The sequence below is a fragment of the Chelmon rostratus genome, chromosome 21 (assembly GCF_017976325.1).
Source record: "Chelmon rostratus isolate fCheRos1 chromosome 21, fCheRos1.pri, whole genome shotgun sequence".
In the NCBI taxonomy this organism is placed as follows: Eukaryota; Metazoa; Chordata; class Actinopteri; order Chaetodontiformes; family Chaetodontidae; genus Chelmon; species Chelmon rostratus.
This window is the reverse complement of record NC_055678.1, coordinates 20,703,939-20,730,262: the sequence shown is the minus strand read 5'-3', so window position 1 is coordinate 20,730,262 and position 26,324 is coordinate 20,703,939. Positions and strand designations below refer to the sequence as shown.

Genomic DNA, 26,324 nt, shown 5'->3' with positions numbered 1-26,324 from the left:
AAAGGTCTCTGGAGAGTTTGGCTCTCACTGCATGGTGGGAAGTCTGCACATATGTCCATCATTTTGTTTGAAACTCAATGAGTTGAGTGAACCCTCAGCTAATGTGTAAAGTAACTAGCTGCTGGAGTGAAAACTGATATATCTCTCTTAAGCTGTAGTGGTGAAAGTATTCAAGTGAAGTAGTGGAAGTAGTAGCAGTACTTTGGTGCAGTAGTTAGACCAAGTGCAGTAGTTACATTTCACCACTGCAGATGACTTCTTCTCATGCAAGTGCAAAATACACATGAAGAAGGTGCCTGCTGTGTTATGTGAGGAGAAAAAAAAATACAATGAAGTAAATATCAGATCAGACTCTGAGGAGACACTCAACAATGCAATACTTGGAAGATAATCAAATTATAAATCAATGGCAAACCACAACTGAATATGATTCATTAGAAAAAAAACTTTATTTTCATGTCTCCAATGCAAACATCAGACTTCCAGTAAATAAGAAGCTGCCAAAGAGGCCCATAGACTGAACAGAAGCCAGCAAACACACAGCTGCAGCAAGCGGGACGACTGAATTTTACTCAAGACAAACATACAAGCATGAAGTTGGTTCAAAGACAAACAGCTGCAGGTCCAGATGTACAGAGGTGCTGTATTAGCGACAACATCAAATAACTGCTGGTGTGAGCATCAAAGTGCTTGTTTGCATTTGCTGATCTAGTGCACCATCAAAGTTTGTGTTTTTATTAACAATCTAACAAAAATAATGAGAGACAAAAGTAGCTGGAGGGCTAGAAAAATATCCACTCTACACTCGAGTCATCAGGTGTTATTTGGTTGCTTTGAATCGACCTGTTTTCCACAGTGACTTTTCCTGAGATTTCTGAGTTAACTTTTATTCTGGCTGAGTTATGTTTTCTAAAAGGGATTACACATTCCTTTTGCTGAGACTGGCAGTGGTGTTCATGACAATGGCTTTAAAAAATCCTGCATGGACAGTACTGTCCCTTGACAATCAACACGGAACAAACAGACCAACAGAGCCTCTGTGTCTCCACACAGAAGAAACATTACAGGATGAACATTAATGCAGGTTTTTACTTCAGGATAACTGAGAATCTAGGAAAAGCTTCATATGCAGAACAGGATTCCGCTCGTGAATTCATCTATTGTGAGGGTGCAGATCTGACATAATGACTGTACTCTGGCAGTTTCAGAAGCAGTGCTGAACACATGGGCAACCCTGCAGGAAGTATTACAAAGTATGAGGTATGAGTATCCTCTCAAAGCAATCCATTGACAGATAGCATAGGCACAACACACCTGCTGAAAGATTTCTGGTTAAGTGGGTGAGCGCCTCAGCGTACCTGCTGGGTCGAGGATCGGCTGCTCAGGACTGGATTCAAATGTTCTATTAGAAATTGTTCGGGTTTGGATTTCTAATTTTGCCATCCTGATGTTGGTCTATTCCGCACACACCTCTTACATATTCTTGACTTCAAGTCATTCTGTTAAATTCTGATTAATGGCTTATGATGTTTGGTTAGAGTGCAGTTCTGGAAACCCTGCGGAACTCCAGTGATTTTTGTGAGGGCGACTCAGCTTTACTGAGTCTGCAGGTGGCCATGAAGTGGAGAAAATATAGGAGTGGAAATCCATGGCAACGAATTGTTGCAGTGAAACTGAGCACACATGTATAAATCCTAATTTGTTCAGTATTGTTAATGTTGAGCAAAATGTCTGGAATTTAGAAGAAAGAAGAAGGACAGGTGTTATAGTAATCTGTGCTATTATTGGGTATAAATAACAAATTACACTACTTAAACACTAACTAATCCCTCACACTTTTTATTCTGAAGGTCAGAAATCTTGCATTCATTGCGGATGCAATGAATGCATTTTCACTGTGAGCTCCTCCAAATATAATTTCCCAACTGTTGGTTTAGCAACCTATGTGCATGCATACAAATTTATAGCAGAGACACGCAGTTTGACAGACAGGGGTGAGCCAGAGAGGCAGAGGCTACTGAGTTACATTATGGGAGGGCTCGGTTCCAGTGTTTGTGGAACTTGGTCTATATCAGAGATTAAGGGAAGCTTATTTTGTCCTCTGCTGCTTCCATGTTCAGAACTTCATGAAATTGAAAAACTAATTCACTTGATTGTCCTTTAATATGAATCTGTACTTTCTAAATACTTTGAGCTACTTGTGACTGTCAGGGATTCCTTTCCATATTTCCAGCCTCAAAATTTAAACCACCAAAACAAATCTCTACAATGTTGGACAAACGTTTACCAAGGCACAGAGCACTCACTGCAGACTACAGACTACAACATCTGTATTTAGTAAACTCGGGCACAGCAACATGTACCTGAACTGAAATTTGCCCATATGTAAAATTGACAACAATTTTGTTATTTGCCATTTTAAGCCCAGTTTGATGAGGCTGGTCCACCCCAAGGACACATTTCTGGTTCTCGTGGATATTAGGACATTATCTAAGGTTAAAATAAAGTCCAAATAATAATTAAACTCATCGTTTCACCGACAAAGTGGCACAACATCAAAGTGTTAAAAGCAATAAGCAGTTATTAACTTCATGAGACCAAATTATCGCACCAAAGACCCTTTGACATTTTGCTGTAAGGCTGTGTAGTACAGGAGCATCAGAGAATAGCTGTAATACATGCAATTAAGAAAAATATTATACAAAAAGCACAGAATAATAACGGCTACAGATTTACAATTCAATTGTACAATTCAATAAAACCAGACCATGAAACCTTTGGAAAGGAGAAATAAAAAAACAACAACATTCTCTCACAAAAAGCTTAATTCCTAAGTAATAAACTCAGCCTTGTTCAGTTCAATACACTCAGGGGTTTGCTGCTACAGTCTTACTTGGTCCAGTATGACCAGTAGCTTATGGTGGCTAATGTTAGCAAACTATGAGCTCTACTTGGTTAAACCACCAAAATGTTTTCTGTAACAAGGTAAACACGGCGAACCTGATTGCTGTATCAAAAGGATTATTAACAGAAGCTCAGCGTAACACTGCTGGAAATTCATTATTATCAGAACAGAAATTAGCTGTGTGATTTTACAGCCTCAGCTCATTTCTGACTGAAATAGCACTGGAACAGCAAACAGTGTTTTATTTGTCTATGTACATCATATAGTTAAATAATTAGCTTGTACAATAATACTTCTGTCTCTTTAGAATTGAATCCTTGTTCTGTGAAACATATTGATGTATATTAAGGTTGAGGTGGGAATTGATCGTACAATCAATCAGGGATTTAATTTTCCTCAGACTAATAGTCTCAGGTGACTGAACAAATCACCTGGCTCACCTGACACCATGTGCTGCCACATCGATCAGCACATGCTTTCTGTAACTGAGCTCCCCAGTTTGATGAACCTTCTGTTGAGAGAAACACAATGAATGATTTCTGAAAGCCCAGTTCTGCACCCTGAGGCTGAAGGTTAAGCTTGGCCTGTGGTCCAGTTAAGCCCTGCTGTCTCCTGCCCTCCTGCCACCTAAACACCACTGATCCTGAGGTTAAACTGAAACCTGTTCACAAAGGGTTTCACTGAAGTTTAACTTAAAGCTATCCTGTGGAGTGCACACTCATGCACAAGAACAAACAAAACGGGGGCCCCTTCATTCATTCACTCACCCTCAGGATACAGAATCGGGGTTTAAATAACCACTCATTTTGTTTCTGACAACACAGATTTAATCCTGTTTTAAGTCCTAAGCAACAGCTCAGGTAATAACAATGCACCTGACTGAGAAACATGCTGCTGTGATGTGCTTTGACATGTTTCCTGCTTGTCCCACCCACTCACTCTCAGTCAGGTGGTCTAATGAGGACATCCTCAATTCAACTGACTCAGGAGAATCTTGGAAAATGAAGGAAAATTAAATTTGTCATCTTCCTGTAAGAACAACTTGTGGTCACAGTGGCTGATTTTCAGCAAAAGTTAGTCTCACTTTAAGTCTTTTTTAAAAGGATTTTCTGGATTTATAAGACATAATTATTATTGACAAGCATTTTTCCATATCCTGAATCTGCCAGCATTTAGTCACATTAATCCATGGTCACTGTGTAGATGAAAGGAAACCTTTCAAAGAATGAAGTGAAGCTAGTTTATCTACTTTCTGCAGTTCTAGCTAAAAGCTCATCAGGCACATATGAATGCAAAAAAACATAAAACATTCATAAAAAACAAACTTATGTCTCACTTTTGTATCAAAATTCCATTGACTCTGCATGACAGTCCTGAGAAACTACGGTAAGAGGAAGAGGACATCTACACCAGCCTCTGTCACACCAGTAACACTGACTCTTGTTCGGCTGACTTCCTTTACAGAGACACTTGGGTCTGGTGATGAATGGCCGTCTACTTGCCCGTTCTCTTCCCAAACTCCTGTGGACGGCTAAAAACGAAGGTGAATAGTGAATTGTGATGTGGATCTGCCAGAGTGGCAGGACAGTTTTTGCCGTGGCTGCAGTCCAGTACAAAGACAAGTGTGGGTGCTTCTGTTAGAAAAGATGGAGGAGACCTGAATGTGTGCCGCAGGTTCAGGTTTCAGGTTTAGGACTGCTGACTGCTCCACTGGTTGGCCATAGGTCTACGGAGCAGCTCCTCCACATGGCGGGCCACGTCCATCGAGTCGTCCAGGTCGAAGTCTCCATCTGCATCCAAAATGGTGTCACTTCTGAGAGGACAACAGAGAGAGGCACAAGACTTCCATGAGGGCGGTTCATGAGAAAATGATTCGAATGACCAATGACACCTACATACAACATATTATACATAGTCAGGCAAAATAAATTCAAAATAACAAATAAAAGTACATTTATGACCCGGCCACCACTCCCTCAAACCTACGTTAGTCAAATATGATCATGGTGGGTACATTTCATTGTTAATGGACCCAAGGATCTCCTTTCACCCCCCCCCCCACAAAAAAACTATCACAGCATCATTAAACAGGATGGAGGAGTCATCCAACTCCCAGGAAAAGACCAAGTTTTAGCACGACAGAGAGATTAATAACAGAGGCCTGGTCAAATTAACAGGACCCAAAAGGAATATACCTGTATACCTTTGAAGTCGAGGCAGTGATCAGTTTCCAAGCTGTCCCTGAAATATTACACCTAAACATAAATCTGTGTCTCACAGTTAACGCCTTTGACTCTTTCCAGTTGTTAAGTAGAGACTTTCTTGGGAAAGTGTTCTCCAGAAAGAGAGCCGAGAGGACCTGCAGATTCACCTGGTTCCTCATTTCCATTTCAGTGAGTGAACAAGAGCTTTTCCTGAGTGAACACAGGAAATGAAGTGTGCTTACATAGAAGGGTAGACACCAAAGTTGTTGGGGTGGTTCACAGAGGGAGACGCTGTCTGGTCCATGAATGTGGGCGCTCCTCCACTGGGTTCAGGGTTCGGGGTGGTGAATCTATCAGAGACATACAGGACCAGTAAAAGTCTGCACACTCCTTGTCATTCAATGGCTTGTCTTGATTTTTCATCATTATTCTATATGAATAGGGAAGGCACTAAAACAATGAAATGACACATGAAATTATGTAGCAACTGTAATCAAAGCAAAATCTGTTTTATATTTGAGCTTCAAACCTTTTGCTTTAATGTCAGCTTTGTGCACTATTTGCATTTGGACCATGAAGGTCTCATTCACGCAGTCTCCTCTGAACAGTTGCTACTTTTATGTTGATGTGGGCTCTAATCCGAGGTGCCGTTCACTGGGTGGACTGACTCTCATGTCATGATGGGCTGTTGTTCCTCTTTACTTAGTTGAGCAGTTTCTGCCATAATTACTGCAGTAGTTGAATAGAGCTATTGACTATACACCAATACTACCTTGGCATGGCACAACTCATGATCTCAAATGTACCGATAAGGCAAGAAACACCACAAATGAACTTTTGACAAGGCTCACATGTTAATCACATGTCAACCGCCTCATGAAGCTGGTTGACAGAAAGCAAGATTGTGCAAACCTGTCTTCAAAGCAAAAGGTGGCTGCTTCCAAGAATCTAAACCACAAAACAGATTTTGTTTTATTTACAGACATTTTGTTTTTAACACCAGTACGTGTGTTTCAGTGTTTAAAGTCACTTTTCTAGCCCCTTCCTATCAGCCCTCAGTGATCCTGCACAGTTTGATAACATCCCATCTGTATGTGTTGCTACAGTAACACGACACATGCAAGACAATCATTGTGTGTCTTGAAAGAATACGAGACATCCATCTATTAATAAGGCTGGGTGGTATGATGGTAGAGATTTGGCAATATCGTTTCCACTGTGGGAGCTATGCCTTAAACAGTACACTGGCATTCAGTGTATGCACTGCCACGCTGCTGCACAGCGAGTGGACTAGTTAATGACATTGCACAGAGTGTAGCTGGTTCTTACTATTTTCTGTTTGCCTGTATATTGTTATCCACTCTTTGTTTGAAAATTCAGATATGTCCAAATATACGTAATATTGATATCAAAGCAAAAACAGCCATTGTTATGGATGAGCCCCCCCCCTTACATTTGAAACAGTTAGTTTTACTGTGTTGTCTTATGTGAGGCAGTAGTTTTTGTTCATATGGATGTTCCAAATTAAAGAAGAAAGTATGTGATGTAGTATATGATATGGTTATTTGAAAACATTATTCATTTAATTTATATAACAGTTACTATACCATGATAAATACTGCTACCATGATCCGAAATTACATATGCCCTGATAAAAGATTTTGGCCATATCTCCCACCCTTATCTTTCATATGTGAAAGTGGTTTCTATCCAGATGGCAGTGTGCTGCATTGTCTTTTTGGGATTCAAATACCAAATCCGCAGTAAACTTCAGGTATTTGCTACTTATTCAGTCCATTTGAAGCAATTTAGTTTTCCTGTGGAAGATTTAGAAACGAGAAAAAGGACAACTTACTCTGGCACAACCTGTTTGATCTGTGGTTTTACGTATCCATCCACTGCCTTTGCTGCAAGAGAGACATACTGCCTTCAATAATTTTAACATAACCGTATCATCCACAGGCGTTTAAAGGCTGCCGCTGAGTTCTATAAAAATAAGTATATATAAAATCGAGGAAACGCATGCTATTTGCAGTGATGTGTTGACGTAAATATAAGTAAGCATTGCTGATACATACAGAGTGGAGGGGTGTAGTACTTGGCGAAGACTTCGTCTTTGGGCCGGTCAGGGTAGAGAAACAGAAGGTGGTTCAAGTCGCTGATGCGGTCAGCCAGGGATCGAATGGAGAAGTCCTTGGTTGTATAAGGCAACAGATTCCAGACGAGCCTCTCACCTAAACAAACACAGGAAGACCCAAGATTTACAATCACTGTATTTACCAAGGCTCACAATTAAATACTGTTGCAGAGGTTAAGAGAACACATATGGTACCTTGCTCGTGCATATATGAACACATAAGCACACAAGTGGAGCAAGGGACTGATACTGACAGGAGGAAGTCGTACTAAGAACAAACCAAATGAATGAAGAATTAGTTAATGTAAAACCTGGTTTGTTTGGGTTCTCAGCCACCCAGGCGATGGTGATGCCTCCGATCTCTGAGTCACTGAAGCGCAGCAGGAAGGTGCCGTTGGGTTTGGACAGCAGCATGTCCTGTGCCTGCTGCTTGTTTACGAAGCCCAGGATGGCCCTATACACACATATTCACATACCATGTGAGCCAGTGCATCAAAGCCACAACTTTTCTTTTCTAGCTTCTTCTTCTAGATTAAATTGTTCCTTTTTAACATAAACACAAGCTTTCACCTGTTCATTAAATGCACCATAATCTCTGGTGAAAGTGATTTTGTTTCAGCATTTATTATTATTTGAAGGGGAATTACACCCATTTTATACATCAAAGTGTGTTCCAGGTGTTGGGGAGTAATACTGCAAACGTGAAGTAAGTAGAATAAAGTGAGCTATGTGAAGTCTAAAATAAGATAACACTTAATAATCCCCCGCTAGGGAAATTAAACTGTTACATGCAGCAAGCGAAAAAAAGATAGGACATCAGAGGATCAAAATACTCAATAAGAAATATACAGAATAAAAAATAGAACAAACAGCTTTGTATCTGTACATTATATAGAGGATTTTAAGAATACTGGTGCCACAAGAGTACAAAAAATATGTTGCCTTCCTTCAGACAAAAATGGAAAATAAATACAGTGTTAATAGTATTGCACAGTAGATGAAAAAATATAAAAACAGTTAAAAAAAAAGAAATATAGCACAAAAAGTAAAGGATTCAGGACAAAAAACATCAGTACATTAGTGCAGAACAGTAGGTTTATGATGCTGTGATGGAAAACAACATCAGCTCAGTCTTATGTTAAGTGATGCTGAAGTTGAATAATCTGACAGCTGTTGGTGTGAAGGACCTGCAGTAGCCTTCCTTAGTACAGGGTGGATGCAGCAGTCTGTTACTGAAGGAGCTGCTCACAACCCCCACTGACTCATGCAGGGGGTGGGAGGGGTTGTCCATGTGTGATGTCAGCTTTACTAACATCCTTCTGTTGCCCACCTCCTCGATTGTGGCCAGAGGGCAGCCCAAGACAGAGCCAGCTCTCCTGACCAGTTTGTACAGTCTCTTTCTGTCGCTCTCAGAGCTTCCAGCCCCAGCAGACCACTGCGTAGAAGACTGCAGATGCCACCAGAGTCATAAAAAGTTTTTAACAGTGTTCTTCATACCCCAAAGGACCTCAGACTTCTCATCAGATGGAGACGACTTTGTCAATTAAACTTGACAGAATGTGTTAATTATAGGCCTCTGTTCCTTTTGAAGGTCCAGTGTGTAAAATTTAGGCTGATCTATTGGAAAACGATGAAAGAAATGTAATATAATATTTGTATGTTTTCATTTTGTGTATAATCACATGAAAATACGTCTTCGAGAGTCCACTATGTTACCCCGCCATGTTTCTACAGTTGTCCAGAATGGACAAACCAAACATTGACTCTAGGGAGGAATTTTCATGTTTTTAGTGGCTTGTGTTACAGTGTGACTACACGTGCTGTTGGCTTGAGTTGTCCATATGATACTTACCTCCCACATCTACCTGTGGACTGTCTTATTATCTTCTGTGCGTACCTTCTTTCTTACCAGTGTGTTGCCATGATTTTACTTACGTTCATTTTTACTGTTCCTTATTTCAGGTTCACACTCCTTCATATTAAATCTGTCTAAAACAACTACTACCTGTTCGTTGGAAAAATGGTATGAGGAGGAGTTTAGCTGGCTTTCAAAACTCATTATAGGCTATCCAGGAGAGGACTGGGGAAAAACAGTACATTTGTACATTACCCATCATTCCAGTGAGGCTTGAGATGTTTCTTCATGAGCTCTACAACTCCATCAAACCACTGCCAGAAGGTGAAGTTGCGTCCTGGTAAGCTTTCCTGTACAAATGAAATATACTCCATCAGTATGTTTCCATGCACACAAGAAGACAGATTAGGCTGGTTAATAACTATATTTTTCTAGCCTTTAGTCTTTCTGTTTTTATGCACATTTGCTCACATGTCATAGCATTTGTAATGTGCATTGGGAGAAAGGATTCTTTAGTGAGAGCACAGCCTTTCCACAGTGTAAATGTGAAATGTGAAGCAATGTAAATGAGCTGGCCTCACCCGGTTGAACTGGGCCCAGGATATGGTCATGTTGCGGTAGTCCTCAGGGTTGTTGCTGCTGCTTGTAAAAGCCTTCTGAGCCAGGAAGACCAGGTTATCCTCTGACAGGCCACGCCCACTGTGCATCTCTGCCTTGTACTTCATGTCGAGAGCCTCACACAGCTGGGGCCACAGCACCTTGTCCGGCACAATGAATGGCACCCTGCCCTGAGAAGACAAAGACGTGTGGTGGATACAGGAATGAAACAAGGCAGTGGAGTTCAAATTCTGAATCTCTCAGTTTATTTGTTCACTTGTCTCTCACCACATTAACCATTATTGCTAGGACAAAATATGGGACAATTACACTGAATGGCCCAATGGGGGGCACTACAGGCCAAAACGAAGAAGTAAGTACATTGAGAGTAATGAAATACATTTAATGCAATAAATGAAAAAAGTCATGAAGCAGATATGTGGCACCAGATTTTGACTGTGGCTTTAAAGAACAACTCTGATATTATCTATTATGTCTTTTTGTCAACAAAAAGACCAAAACAATGTGTGAGTCAGTCTCTCAAATATAGCAGCAATGATTAGAAATTAAATGCCAAAACATTTACTGATTCCAAATTCTCGAATTTCAAGATTTGACACATTTGCCAAACATGACAATAATGTATGTTTGTAGTTTTGGATGGTTGGTTGGACAAAGCAAAAGATCTGAGGATGTCACTGCAGGGTATGAGGAAATGGAACTGGCATTTGGCATTGACGCACGCACACACGCACACATGCAACTCTGCAGGACAAATTCATTGATGAGTTTGCTCTGCACATGGAATTGTTTGATAAGAAAATATAGAATATAACTAAAATGATCCTTTAACAGCATATTAACCTAATACCTGACAAACATTACTTGGTATGGTCACCACCTGACATGGTCAAAAATTAGTGTACAAAAAGACCACTGTGGAAAACAGTCAACTAACCGGCTCAGCAAAGGCGTTGTCCCACAGCACCGTTGCCGTGGCATTGTTGTCCTGACTACCATGAACGATCACTACCACAGGCAGCGATAAGGTCTGCAGGTTAAAAACACAAGATGGTGTCAGATTAAAAATTAAGAGCCTTCTGGATTCATTCAGATGCATTATTAGGTGCTTCATGCTGAAAAGTAAGTAAAGCTGATCATTAAATTATCAAGCAAGAGGCCCAGTGCTGTTCAGCTGTGTAGATCAAAGTGTAAATCAAACAGCAAATGTCCCATCTGATTACTTTGACATGGAAGACCAGCTCATTGCCCGCTACGCTGAACTGTGATTCAAACAGAACTGTGAACTTCTCCTCCGTCACTGACTCTGCACCTCGACGGTCCGAACGCTTGATCCGCTTCAGTGACTGTAAACACACACACGCACACACACAGATACACAGTGGAGACATGAGAAGTGATTAATAATAATAATAATAAACTTTATGTATGTGGCATAATTCATGCATAAAATGCAACACAAAGTGTTTAAAATAGAAACTCATAATAATAACATGTGTGATAAAACAATAAAAAGAAGGAAATGAAAATAAAAGATAAAACAGCCGTCAGGCAAAAAGAAAAGACACTTCATGAGAAAGTGATGTTAAAAAATGTGTCTTAAGATTTCGTTTTAGGGTGTCAACAGGTCAAAGGTCTGCCTCTGGCAATATTCCTTAAATAATAGAAGCACACTTCATCCGCATTTCTAGAGTGATGATCAAACTTTAGGTCTCCTTAACTACTAATAATCGGTATCCGCCCTGAAAAACCCATATCGGTCGTTCTCTAGTTTGGATGGGAGGGATTGTATTATATTTGAGGACTAAATATGACCATATTATTCACAACATTAGATGTAATTTCTGAATGGAAAGAGTCATCTACAGAAAGTGTTGCATCATGGCTTGTTTGTAGCCTTAATGTTGTAAGGCTAGCGAGCTTCTTCAAGTCAGGTTACAGCGAGTCTGCTGGTTTTTCGTCCCTACAAGTAAAACATCTTACCTGCAGTAACAAGTCAGGGTTCAAATCATTAGACAAGAATTGTCGTGTCATAGATGATGACGATAACAAAATGATTATTCTGACCACTTGACCATGTGACTAACGTGTCAGCTAAGGTTGAGAAAAAGCAACATTTTGAAAAGTTATTAAGTCGGTACAAGCCAAAAAAAAAAAAAAAAGTTAAAATGTTGGTTGGCTACTAATAACTAATAAGTAGTATCAGTAATATATCACACTTACACTCCTAAAAAGATAACCAATAGCGCTCACCATGTTTCTGAAGTGTGCACTGAGGGTGCCAGTGGTCTGGTGATACTCCATAACACAGTTGTTGTTGAGGATTTCTCCACTGCTTTCACTAACAGGACAAAAGAAAGCAGTTAAAAAGGATTACCACATTCTCAGTGACTGTAGCTGGAGACATCTTCACTGAAGTAGGATTATACATTTAAAATACTGATCTCACATGATTACTAAACCACCACGAAACTATTACTTCTACTTGTTTAGTATCTACCAATTAACATTTTCATTGGCTTTTAAAACCTGCTTTAGTACCTGCTATAATCACACATTATTTTTGCCTTGTATCATTCATGTGTCTACCAATGTGTTTTACCAATTAATTTACTGTTTTATCATTATTATCAATATCACAAGTCTGCATGCTGGCATGTGCCCCTCACCTGTGTGTGCTCTCATTCTTCAGCAGAGCTTTGGCCTGCTGCTCGCTAACAATGACAGCCTTGACCTGAGGTGGGTTCATGTGGACGTTGAGCTTCCCACCCACCAGAAGGCGCACTGTGGCTGCAAACTTGGTCTGGGTTTTTAACACCTGGGGTGGCTGTTTTTCAATGATGAAGGTACTGAAGAGAAGAGGGGACAATGATGGATCTGTCAACATTTTCTCTCATGACAGGATCTGATCATGGACATTAGCTGAGACTGAATATGACTTATTTGTGGACCATTCAATTTTACTTACAATGATATTAATTCAGGGGAAGGTGGGAGCTATTCAGTTCATTATCTGATGAATATTTAAGCAAGTTAAAGAATTACTACTTCAAATAGTCCATTATTTGAGCATTTTAAGTTTTTACCAAGTGAATGTAAGGTTGTAGTTGTGGTCAACATGTTCCTGATTTGACAAAAACTCAAAAGGATGCCTGCATTGGGATAAATAGGGCTTTCCACGAGGATATTGAGTAGCCAGCTGTATTCAATACAGCAGTACTTCTACGGTAGTTTTCCCAAGTAGCATGTCTCATGTGCACATACACACACATTCATATAGAGCATGTCAGAGAGGGACTAAAAAAACAAAACGCAACACACAAGAGCGATGTAGGAAACACTGCACTAGCAGCTGTACTGCTGAATGGGTCACACAAACATTAGATGACTTGGGATGAAAATGGCAAGATACTGTCCTAGTCAAGTGACACTCACTGGAAAGAGAAACAGAAAGTGAATATGTTTAGGCGAGCACGAGAGAGAGGTGGGAGAGTTAACTTTACTCAGTAATTGTGCAATGTAATGCTAGTGTAATTCTGTGGTTAAGCAGCAGTGTAGATGGAACTACACTGCTGACTGAGTCGCTGATAAATGTGACAAGCAGAGTTTAGAGAGATAGTATGTGTGTGTGGCCTGTATGAAAGGGGTAAAAAGATATTGGGTGTTTGAGAGGTGACCAATAGGACACATACAGATGGGTGACAAATGAAAGGAAAAACCATTAACGTAAGGTATTGGGCCACCACATGCTGCCAGAAGAGCTTCAATGCCCCTTGGCACTGATTCTACATGTCTCTGGAACTCTACTGGTGGGATGGGACACCATTTGACAAAAGATATCCCCTCATTTGATGCTGTGAGGATAGTGGTGGAGAGACAACTCAAATCAGGATAGAAATGTTTTATCATAGGTATCAAGGTGATCAGCCAGAACAACTTTGTACTGATTTACAGTGACACTTCCCTCTAAGGAAACAAGTGGACCCAAACCATCCCAGCAAAATGCCCCCCACTGCCCCTATTTAGCTTGATAGTGCTATGGCTTGTTCAAATTTCAAAGCTTTACAAATACTTGACTCCTCAAACCTTGTTACTGTTTGCTGGGACAGAAGGCTGTAAGAAGATAGCACAGCGCTGTCAGGTAGCCATTCCCTCAGTTTGTAATGTACACTGGAGGTCAGGTTGAGGACTGGAAGACTAAGAAAACTTTCTGAGGAGAACTGCTCATAGGATTGCTGGAAAGGCACCTTTCCTGCATCCTGACCACAAAATTCAGTGTCAGTAATAAAGTGTTTTTTCTTTTTCCAGAATACATCAGGAAACAAGTCCTGTGGAATGATGAAGTTCTCCAACTGCAAAAGCACGGTGGTGGAATGATCATGCTTTGGGCTTGTGTTGCAGACATAGGCATGAGGAACATTTCACTGGTAGATGGAAGAATGGATTCAATTAAAAAACAGCTAATTCTCCACGCAAACAACAGATGGCTGTGGCTTTGGGCAAGATACTGAACCCCAAATTGCTCCCTGTGCTGTGTCATCAGTGTGTGAGTGTCCAACTGTCTAACTCAAGGATGAACTGATGAGACTTTGGTGGTCAAAGGTCACTGTGACTACACAAAATACATTTTTGAGCATAACTGAAGCATTAAGACCCTAATTTTGACAAAATTTCACACATACACTTCATAGGACAAAATGAGGAAGTGATGACATGTCATTTCCAAAAGGTCAAAGATCAACTTTACATTATAATGTTTGGCAAAACTACTTTTCTGGCCATTATTCAATGACAAGTGACCTTTGACCAACAAAATCTAACCAGTTCATCCTTGAGTTCAACTCCAACCTCTGTTACAAATTTGAATTTCCTAAGTTGTTCCTGAGAAAATGGGACGGATCAATGGACAACCCAGAAACACAATGCCTCTGGCCACGGCTGTCGCTGGTGCGGAGGCATACATAAAAATGTGCTGAGGATTATAAATGAATCTCGGCAAACAGGCATCTTCCCCGATGCGTTTAAAACAGCTGTTGTAAAACCATTACTAAAGAAAGCCAACCTAGATAGTAATGCACTCACTGACCACACGCCCATATCCAACCTTCCCTTCATCTGAAAGATACCGGAAAAGATAGTTTCAGTGCAAATGAACTCCTTTTTTAAAGAAAATAACATTGTAGAGGAATTTCAGTCAGGCTTTAGAACAGACCACAGCACTGAAACTGCTCTGACTAAAATAATCAGTGACCTCAGTCTAAATTCTGATGAAAATAAGCTCTCAGTTCTTGTCCTCTTTGATTTAAGTGCAGCGTTTGATACGACTGACCATGATATCTTAATCAATGGTCTTGAACAGTTGGGTTGGTCTTTCTGACTGTGTGTTAAACTGGTTTAAAACATTCATCAAAGGGAGGAAGTTTGACGTCAGTCTTGGAGCTCATCTGTCTGAGAAACATGACATCTGTTTTGTTGGTTGCAGGGAGCTGTGCCCGGTGACATCATTAGATCATAGTTACGCAGATGACACACAGCTGTACATTGTACATACTGTGCTGAACCAAATGAAGCTACAGCTATAGACTCCATTAATAACTGTCTTGACAATAAGTAAATGGATGAGAACACTTCATTTCTTGAAGTTTAATGAGGACAAAACTGAAATCCTACTTGTCAGCCCAAAAGCAGCCCAATCCAATTCCACAAAGTAGATGTAGACTGGACAGGCAAATTTCCCATGACCACACCAGAAACTTCACAAGAGTAAAGACCTAGTGCCTGTTGCACAATCAGAACAGACTGCGTTGGGGCCTCCATAAAACACTGAAGAGGTAAAGTCTATTTCTCACCTGGTAACCAAGGCGGAAATGATATCAGTGATGTCAGCATTGAGTTTGCTCAGTAGCTCTTCCATGGGGCCTGGCAGAGGAAGTTGCTGGGTTAGATGTTCACAGCGCCGGATCTGCTGTCGGTTCTGCCAGATCAGGTCAGCCAGTTTCTCACACCTGGTGGACAGGGTGAGGATGTGGAGACACCACCACAGTGTGAAGGGGAAGAGAAGAAAATGAAGCTGAGTTCTTTTATGTGAGTATATTTGTGGATATATGTGTATGTATATCCTATTTATTTTCTGTTCTTAATAAATATATAGGAAATATGCTTTATTACAGTTAACGCCTCAACTGAAAGAAAAAAAAATCAAAACTTTCTACATCACAAAAAATAATGCATTTGCTTGAAGTTGGTAAAATGATTTAATAAAATCTCCACCTTATAATATAATATGCTAGTTGAAATAATTAATTAGCATGTCCAGTATATACCAGGACTGGAGGACATCGAGCCCCCCCTCATGAGGACCCCCGTTGCCAGCCAGCTGCTGCCTCCTCTTCCACTGAATAAGCTCTTCATCCAGGATCAGAGTCTGCTGCTTCCTCAGCAGTGCCAGGGTCTTCTGGTGTTGTTCTGACAGGTCCTGCAAACACATCGGCAACAACATGCTGAGAAACATTTGCATGAGTACCAGTCAGTATGTTAACACACACAAACAAATACAGGGAAAAATTGGGTTGGCCGGAAACTGGGCAGCATGTTTACGTGCACTGTAGTAACCTTATTGCAAAATCCACTTTTATGTGATGCTGTGTTTACTGTCAGTACTGCCACAAATTGCCATCAGAGAAAACTGCTATTTTGGGCGGCCGTGGCTCAGGAGGTAGAACAGTTTGTCCACTAATCAGAATGTCAGTGGTTTGATCCCCTGCTGATCCAGTCAACATCTTGAAATGTCCTTGGACAAGATATCGATTTATCGATATCGATTTAGAACAGTCACTACTGCTGTCATTACTCCTCCAATGCTTAAGTCCCACCCATGGCATTGATTGGCTCTTCATGTCATGATGCCAGACGAATCAGTCAACTCGATGAAGTTCACGCATTCAAAGATCTGAACCCAGACAGTCGCTGTTTTTCTGTCTGTTTGTTGAAAACTGTGTAGCAGATTTCTGATTCTCTCAGATCGTAAGGTTCAGAGAGACATGTGATTATGAATTAGTATGACCAGGAATTATACACAAGTGCACTTAATTTATTGCATTTTAATGAAATACAATAAATTCAAAATAAGAAATAAAGGACGTTTAATGAAATGGATAGGAATTAATGAATAGAAGCACTATTGTTACCATTTATGACGCAAGATACGATACGATTGTGACAGATACAGCAGCAGATTGATGTTACACAACTATTTTTTAATTATTTTTTTCGGTTGCACTCATTAAAAGACCCACACCATCTGCCTCTGGCTGCAGGTGCTGTGAGTTAACATTGTGACAACATAATATGATCTCCATGCCTTCATTTGATGAGGTATTGTTATCATGTCTCACTGTGACTGGCTCAGCCGTTTCAGGGCTATGAGAGTGCATTTACTGATCAGCACACCCTCAAATTACATATATATATATATATATATATATATATATATATATATTCCAGTTCATCCACACTTGCACTTTGCGCTGCTGCCCAGACTACATGAACCAAAACAACAGTTGGAGACAGCCCGAGGCTGACCACTCTGTGCTTGCCTGATTAAAACAGGCTACTCTCTGTGTCAGTTTTAGGTGAATTTCGGGAGAGAAATCGATACAATTCACTGTTGCATTCAAACACTGGAACACCACACGTGACTGATCTGATAAGGTCCTGTTAATATCTACAAACTATGATTACTTCGGCAAGATTTAAGACAACTAACTACAAGTAATCACACCCCATAGCCTGCAGAAGCTAGAGTTATCTGATGTATGGAATGCCTTTTGAAGGTTGATTAAAACAATGCCTGTATATAACTGACTGTCCACAGCTGATTCTGTCAGGTGACAATAAGATTGTTCAGAGAATTATTAATATCACATTCAGTAACTGGTGAGAGTGTAAAAAACCCTATTGAGCAAGTTGAGGGGTCTTGTAAATACCTTTCTTTTCCTGGAAATACTACAAAGTGCTAAAATCACTCACCAAATCTATTTTGGTGGCTGTTTATATAGCTGCACGCCGGCGCCAAAGTTAAGTCTCTGTGTCAGACACACTGCCTAAATCATCGGTGTGTATACAATACTGTATGTGCCAGCCTTTATTATCGCAGAGCTAGAGTTTGTGTGTGCGGGTGTGTGTGAAATGTGGGTGCCGTGTCTTCATACAAGCCTGTATTTCTGTAGCGTGCTGGCCTCTCTGGTGAGCCAAGCCTCCACAGTGGCCCTCTTGCTCTGTAGGGTGGTCTCCCGCTGGGAGCGCTCAGCTGGAGGCAGTGACGACAGGCTGCTCAACTGGCCTAACAAAGCAGAAGACAGGCAGGGCATTACAAACACCAGCCAAGTCATATGGTCTTGGTAACTTTTAACCAGCCCCTGGCTGCCGATTGTTTTCTGCAATACGACATGTCAGTCAAACAGGCTGGTGGTCGGTCCTCCTGGGAGGCCAGAGACACAAACCACCAAAGTGGAGCTATAACAGCTGAAACAAAATCAGAGGGCTATCAGATCTTCAGTTGATCTTCTTTGGTTTAAACAGGAGTGGAAAATTAGATTGTGTTGCATTTTGTATTAGGTGAATTTACTTCAAGATATGAGCCAACAATTGGTTCGAGGGGCTCTTAGCATAGCCATAGACTGGGGGTTGTAATGGTGTGTGTATTTAACTACATGGCTTTCTACCCCTAAGCATGTCTTAATGTTTGTGTGTGTGTGTCTGTCTTTACCCTGGATGCGCATGTTCTCCTGGTACTGGATGATGAAGTACTCCTGACTGTGTTGCAGCTTTCTCAGTTCATTCTCAGTCTCCTGTGTGGCCAAGCGGAGCTCCTCAAAGGCCTGGTTGATCTGCTGGTGGCGCTGGGACAGACTGTCCATGGCTTGTCCTCCACTCCCACAGCTGGCCTACACAAAACATTTTAAAAGGTCCAGATGTTGCCTTTTTTTAAAAAAAAATCACGTTTTTTTCTCTTGGTCCCTTCACTTTGGTTCTACCAACACCATGACACTAATACATGTCATTTATTTTTGTGGATAATGGCCACTAGGATTTTTTCATCTTCTTCCAGATGTGTAATTCTCTCCCTTATCCCTGAAAATCCCTTCAGTACTTACATTAGTAGCTTCTTGAACCAGCCTCTGCTCTGAGTGGAGGATGTGTTTTATGCAGCGCACCAGCTCCAAAGGACAGCGGTCATAAGTGCTCTATTAACATATCACAGACAGACAGACAGACAGAGAGACAGACAGACAGACACACACACACACAAAAGATATTCATAAGATTAATATAAGATCAATTCAATGCAATAACACACCATTGCCAAGCTCTTGCTAGAGCTCTTTCTCTCCAGCTAATTTTCAATGCTCTGCTCTTTATAAAGTGAGACAGGACCGTGGACCACTACCAAAGAATGATTCCTTGGCAAAAAAGTAAAATAATAATGATCTAATTTTATAGAGTATTACTCCCTGTCACATCCCCAAAAACAAATTTTCAACATCAGTAAGCATAGGAACAGGCCAGTCATTTTTTTAGTAGGTAATCACAATGAAACAGGGACCAAATAATGTGTAAAGTTGCATTTTTTTAGTTTGTTTAAGTTTTTAGCTTGCTTGCTTGCTCTCTGACATTTTCTGTCTTGTATCAGGGCTTATTTTTGCGCTGGAAAGAGAGATATCATGACTGAACCAAAACTGACTGATCCGTGAACTGGTATGTCAACCTATGGAAAGATGTGATCTTTGTTCTCAATCTGTATCTTCTGGCATGCATGCTGAAGCACACTGGAACAATTCCACTCCCCTGCCAGTTAGCTGTCAATATAAAAATGCGATACGGTGAAAAAAACACCCTTTTTAATGTCAACATTTATGGGCCACGCTATGTATTAACATCATGAACAACATCATAAACTGCAACAATACAAGGCAATATTTTATGTTTTGACAATTAAATGATGTAAATTCTTTCAGTCTCAAAAAACAAAACAAAACCACAGACATTCAATTATGGAAATTAATATTTGAAGAGTTTCATTATCCAACATAATTCAATCATTTAACGTTTGGTTAAAACGCTGCTTCTCTGATGTCTACCTTCTCTCTTTCAAATCCAACTCAGTGAATTAAGTGTTTATTTCAACCAATGAACAATGAAGTTGGTGGTGACTGTTGGAACGGTGAAAGACGAACCAAAAAGGTTTTGGTGAGTTTCACTTTGTTTCTGTCAAGTTTGAATGAAGTGTGTTCTACGATTACGAAATTACCGTTTCTGTCAGTGAAGTCTGGTGGCTTTGGTGAGAACAAACAACAGCTGTTTCTAGTTAAACAATAAATGACCTTTCTCTTAAGCAAATAATTATTTCTGGTCATCTTTCCATAATGTTGCCAGACACCTAGAATAACAACATCAGAGCCTGTCAGAGGCAAAAACTTTAAGTGGATGTACTTTGACAGTGCGTACATGGAGAGATAACATTGCAGCCCGATGTGCAGCTGACAGCAGCTACGCTCTCGCTCAATGCTGAGAAAAACTTTAAAAAATATTATCTCCTATTAGTCAATTGGACACAAAAACATAGGAAAATAGGGTCCATAATCAGGCAATAACTGACCACAATCCCTCCCACTGAAATCTTCAGGACAGGCAACAATTTACAATAACAGATTGGCAAAAGCCCTTTTCCATTGTAGTAAGATGTTACAGAAAGTCTTTAGGAATCTTGACACTGATAGAACTCTTTGAGACTTTTGTTTTGTTGTTGTTTGCATCTTATGGCTCAAGAATAATAAAAAGACACTGAGGTGGGTCAGTGTTTGTGATGCCTAGAAAATGCTTTCACTGTCTATGGGATTTTTTTGTGTGTGTGTTTCAGTGGGCATCACATGAGTTGCAATTCTAACTGCATCAAATTCAGCATGATGATTCCTTGACTGGTAAACAAGGTTTTGGGGCAGGGTCATTTTCCCAGTAGCTGACTGGTACCTTGAGCTGGTTTGCATAGTGGCCCAGCTTGATCTTAAGCAGAAAGCCATCCTCTCCTCCCTGAAGCTGGGCTTTCCTCTGCAGCTCTGCCACCAGGTTGTCCAGCAGACGCTTGGCTTTGGCCTCCTCGGCTGGGTTGTCCAACTCCACTGAATCCCTGTGATTGGCAGGAATAGATTTTTAGATTTTTAATCAACCCAATGGCAATGTCAAGATCAGAGCTTCTTCACTAAGACTAGCTGTTGACAGTCACTTTGGCTGTCACAGGACCAAATAATTTACATAAACTTTGCCAGTTAAACATCTGAAATGAAAATTTAACTTCTAGCGTATGACAGGATGTTAGGATAATAGTGGGACTTTGCACAGGGGCTCATAATCTCTGCAATGCAACCAGGTACAAGGCTGGTCACCATGTTTCCAAATGCAGCTCTTAAATGGACAAGATCTTATGGTCAAATACAAAAAGCTATGGCTCAAGATGTGAAAGGATGGGCAGATTAGGTCAATGTAACAAATATACACTTCAGTTTACTTGGCACCCCTATCTCAAATGAATGCAGTCTAATGCAAACACTCTTCTTACAGAGGTGTTGATTTGAATGATGTCACTTGTGGTGCTGTTGAATTGCATTGTGTTATACTGACAACTGCTTATGAAATTTGTAGTTCATTTGATTTAAATGCTGCATGAGATTTTAGGCTAAGACAGGAATACTATTCTGGAGCAATTATTTAAGATATTTTTTGGTGATTATAAGGGATTATTTCTATGATATTATAGTACCTTGTTTTTTGACAAAGAAAGACCAAAAAAAGATGGATTCTGCCATTGAAAAAACAAAATAAAAAAGATCAAGGTCTACTGCATACCAGAGCTGGCTCTCAATCCACTGGGCCAGGTAGTGTCGCACCTCGATGGGGAAGTGCTGGCCGTACAGTGCCTGCATCTGGTGCAACGCCTCACCCTGCAGCTGCTGGGCCTGGATCCACATTGCCATGGTGCTCCTGTGGAAGCAGGAGCATGGCAGGAGAAGAAGCCAGGGAAAGGGTGAGGGGGAGGGAAAAGCAATAATAAGTAGAGTAAAGAGTTTTAGAGTTATCACAATGTTACAATGAGAACAGCACTGATAAAATGCCTTTCAGTCCAAAGAACGTCTTCAAGATAGAGGAAACACAAAAACGCAAACCAAAATGTGCCAAACTGTTGAGCAGTCACGGGTCAGTCAGGTCATGTAAGGGTTGTAGGGGTCATCTGATATGGTTTGTTCAGATATTGATAACGATTATTGGTAATCAAGGGGGCCAATAGATGTTTGGAACTAATATGCATTTGCAGGGGTGTTTGAATACCACAAACTCTAAAGTGAACAAAGAACTTTTCAATCGAATCTTAAACCAAAAAATGCAGGGAGCCCCCAACAGCATTACTTATTAAGATGAGTAAAGACTAACTGAAGTTAACAAAGTAAAAAAACAAATAAAAAACTTAATTTCATAAAACTAAAACTAAATAAAACTATGTCTAAAATCTTGAACAACAATATCAAGCAACTCTCTACAAGAAACAGGTTGTCACACCGTGGTCAGCTTTGTCTCATCTTGGTTTTCGGTCTTGTCATTTCCTGTTTTATTTTGAAAGTCTAACTCAGGTTATCACCTGGAGGCTAATGGCCAGACCAAACGCCTCAACAAACAGCTGGAAACCGGCCTCCGGTGCCTAGTGTCCCAGAACCCCTCTAAATGGAGCAAACACCTGGTCTTGGTTGAGTATGCTCATAATTCACTACCCACTTCAGCTACTGGTTTTTTCCCTTTCAAATGTGTTTATGGTCATGACCCCCCCAGTATTCGCCGACCAAGAGCCCGAAGTCCTGGACGGTCTGGTAGCCGGTCCTAGAGGGGGGGATTCTGTCACAGCGTGGTGAGGTTTGTCTCGTCTCGGTTTTCTGTCTTGTCATTTCCTGTTTTATTTTGAAAGCCTAACTCTCCTCTCGTTTCGGAGCACTTGTCCTTCCTCATGTGTCACCGGTGTGTCCGCCCTGATTACCCATTGTCTCCACCTGTTCCTCATTACCCTCCACGTGTTAAATAGTCTGCTTCTCCCTTGTCTTGTGTGAGAGTGTCTTTGTCCGCTGGTCGATTCACCCGAGCCTGTCCATGTTCCTTGTCCACAGCCACAGAGTTTTGCCTTCATAAGCCTTTGTTCCTCTTTGTGAGTGTTTTTTGTTTGTAAGTTTAATAGTCTAGTTTTTGCCTTCCTGTCTTTGTTTGATCATAGCCGTTTTGTTTTTTGTTTGATGGTATTAGAGATTCAGTGATTGCAGTCCTCCTTGTTTAAGGAGTGAATTTTGTTTTGTTAACTTTTCTAGTGAGGTTCTTTCCTTTGTTATGTTTGTCATTTTCATAGCCTTTGGTGTTCTTCCTCCCTTGGGAGCGATTTTTGTTCATTAAGTTTTATAGCCATTGTTGTTCTTGTCTTCTCCTCCTTACGGAGCAATTTTTGCTATATTGTTCTTTTCATTGATTTGTATTGTTAATCTTTCATTAACCCTAGGTTAATTTCATAGCCTTTGCTTTAGACTCAGCGAAGAGGTCTTTGGATTGCGTTTAAATAAACCTGTGTTATTTGACATCTCTGCATCCGAGTCCTCCTTTGAGTCCCGGCCTGACAGAGTCAGTGACAGCTTTGGACACACTTTAATAACGTTACTAGTAACAGCTGGTCATGAGTTGAGACTGTGTATGCAAGGCTCTGGTTAGTATTATCAATTAACCTTATAGCCTTTTTCAACCCTACAAGAGTGACTATAATCGTACGTTATTATCAGCATCAGAATCAGCCATGACGCTGGTTTGAGTTTCCATTTATGTTTTCACATAAGCTTTTCTCGTGTCTGGCAAAGTATTAGTGAGAGTATTTTATATTCTACATTTAGTGATTGTAATGGTCTCCAGTATCAATCAAAAGATGATCTTTGTCTGGTTTGGGAAGCAGTGTTATTATACACTGCTTTACAGTTACAGTAATTTTTCAGGGTTTTAACAGGGTATAAAGGCTCCCTTGGTCATATTAATATATAATTGGTATGTTTAATGGACAATTTTCTGATTTTAAATTTGAAGAATTCCCATTTTGTACACATAATCTTGAAAATGTCACCAGCAACTGCTCCCACTGATTGACAAAAGGTTTCATCTTTCAATAGATTTCAACACTTAACAATTAGCTTTCCAATAACCACATGGTTGATGTTTTTATTCTTGTAGACTAGCAAGGGTGATGACTATCACTTTGTGGTCTGAGAAAGGAGCGTAGCTGTTAAATGTTGCAGAAACAAACTGCAGCGTAGGGAACGAGGTGTACAGTATATTCTTTTTGGTAAGGATACATATAGAGCTAGACACCAATGACATTAAGTTGTTTGCATGAATGTGATATTGCTTTAAAGCCTGAGTTGGGGTATTCTTGGTGGTAATTGTTTAAGTCACTGCCAATAATGCAAATTGCATGTACACAACTTTAAGTAAATCTAATCTCCCTATTGCCTTCTCCAAAATTTGCCATTGTCCTCATGAGTCATCACCGAGCCTCCACAGAACCGAAACATAGCCCTCTTTTTCATAATATTACTAGAGAAACTGGTTTGAGGTGAATGAAATTAGTGGTTGCAATTAAAATTGTAAAGAAAGAAAAAACATTCATTCCTCATTACATTCAGTTAATGGAGGAGACATTGTTGGTGAGCCTAATTAATCTAACCTAACCTGTCTTGATCACATTAAAAGTTGTATTCAATTTGTCATAGATGTGAAATTGAAGAGCAAAGTGAAGCATAACTCTACCTAGCCTACATGAGACATGGTTTTCAATTTTGGAGCGGTATGTGTGTGCACCTTTGTCAACTGAAGCCAAACAAACTGTGTGCTTTGGGCTCTGGAAAGAAAAAAAAAAAGCCTACTGTTCAGACTTTGTCCTGTGTGCAGAGAAAGCAGGAAGCATCATGAAGGAGTGGCTTTGAGGCTTCCTCTTATTTGGTTTGAGATTTGTTTGGGCAGCATGAGTGCACAAAAATGTAAATTATGCTATATTACTAGATATCAGCATTGAGGTACAATTACATTCATTATTTTGCAAAGGCATACTAATGTAAAAAAACCCATTTATTTATGAGAAAGTTTCAGAGTGACAGACACAGAGCATCCCCGTAACCATAGTAACTCAGTCTCACCGCTGCCTGCCTGCACATGATGATGAGGAGAGGGGAAATGCCGTGCTCAGTTATGAAGATGCTTTTCACTGTGTGACAAACTGGACGTGTGGCACAGGAGTGTGTGAGAAACAGTCAATGACTGACTGCTGGAAGCCCTGTTTCAAGGTAAAACCACATACTTGACAACCCATTAGCTACCATTAGACAACAGCTAACATTCAACCTCTTCCACCTTTGATAGTATTACATGATACAATAGGAAAGGAGTAAATTAATTTTGATAAATATATAACATATATGTATATATATAACAATGCATATCATTCAAGTAACGGTAGCTAGAAAGTGGCTGAATACTAAGGCAGGCTGTTGTCTAACAGCAGCTATTGAGTTATCAAATACGTTGTTTAACCTTAAAATGTGGCTCAATGGCCCTCTGGATTCTCACTGTTCGTCTCAGTTGCTGATCAATCAGGAAGTGGTGAAATGACAGCAATTTGTCAGATTCCCTATGTTTACATCACTTGCAACCTAGAACAAAGTAGTAGGCCTACCACACTATACTACCAGTGACAGCATTGAGCTTCCCACCCTGAGCGTGACGTCAGAGAAAATGGCCACCGTGTGAATCTGGTCTATAATGACAGAATCCATTGAGTAATATGAAACTTACGGGGGGGGGTTCCACCCCAGTGCTAGCAATGTTTTCACAACTGTCAGACCTAACTGTTAGAAGTACAATTATTTTCTAAGATACGGTAAGGCTAATTAAGGAATTGCTTGGTGTGCTAAATTTCGAAACAATTATTCCAAAAACATGACCTGTATTTTCACATATGACATATGATATATAACATTGGTGTTACTTTCTTAGGCAACACAAGAAAGCGGTCTGCAGCAGGGAAGCCAGCTCTCTCAACAAGTTTGAGACATAACGTTACCTTAGCTTGCTAACATGACTGCTCCTTGTTAAGCAGATGTATGCAGCAAACTTGCAAGTGGAAATGTCCGACTATTGACGAACAGATGTACGGATGAGGTGGAGGGTGGCGAACGTGAGTTAGTTCAGTGGTAGAACACAGCGCAACGTTAGCTATATAACGAAGAGTTTATCTTCGTATTCTACTAGCTAGCATTATCGGAAAGCTCACCGATACAGTATAGCGCCCCACCAAAACTTCACTTTCATGAGCCACAAGTAGTTAACAACTAGCTACGTCTTAAACTCACCTTTTAAGAGTCCGTAGCACACCTTACAGAAGCACCATGGGCGAGCGGCAGATAGCGCACACACTCACACACACGACTGTTAAAGCTAACACAGGTTAGCTGACGTACATGTCACATTTCCAACTAACGCCAC

At 40.4% G+C, this 26,324-nt stretch overlaps 1 protein-coding gene across 1 annotated transcript; it reads right to left on the bottom strand.

The window, feature by feature from the left end:
• Positions 1-431: 431 nt before the first annotated feature.
• LOC121624531 (signal transducer and activator of transcription 5B-like) lies at positions 432-26,324 on the bottom strand. Its single transcript, XM_041962277.1, has 19 exons — positions 26,192-26,324; positions 21,621-21,755; positions 20,748-20,904; positions 18,875-18,964; positions 18,487-18,664; positions 17,930-18,060; positions 16,043-16,194; positions 15,569-15,724; positions 12,389-12,568; positions 11,973-12,060; positions 10,943-11,065; positions 10,657-10,749; positions 9,683-9,889; positions 9,357-9,451; positions 7,558-7,700; positions 7,188-7,343; positions 6,965-7,016; positions 5,352-5,459; positions 432-4,718 (listed from the first exon to the last, which is right to left on the bottom strand). The coding sequence occupies exons 2-19, from the start codon at positions 21,746-21,748 to the stop codon at positions 4,595-4,597; spliced, it is 2,361 nt and encodes a 786-aa protein (XP_041818211.1). The 5' UTR covers positions 21,749-21,755; positions 26,192-26,324; the 3' UTR covers positions 432-4,594.

Bases quoted from the DNA above. Each gene is read 5' to 3' on its own strand.
- LOC121624531 (XM_041962277.1), bottom strand. From the start codon at position 21,748: ATGGCAATGTGGATCCAGGCCCAGCAGCTGCAGGGTGAGGCGTTGCAC. The intron at 20,905-21,620 runs GTATGCAGTAGA...TGCCAATCACAG, and splicing joins TGGATTGAGAGCCAGCTCTG to GGATTCAGTGGAGTTGGACA. The intron at 10,750-10,942 runs GTAATCAGATGG...TTTAACCTGCAG, and splicing joins AGCTGGTCTTCCATGTCAAA to ACCTTATCGCTGCCTGTGGT.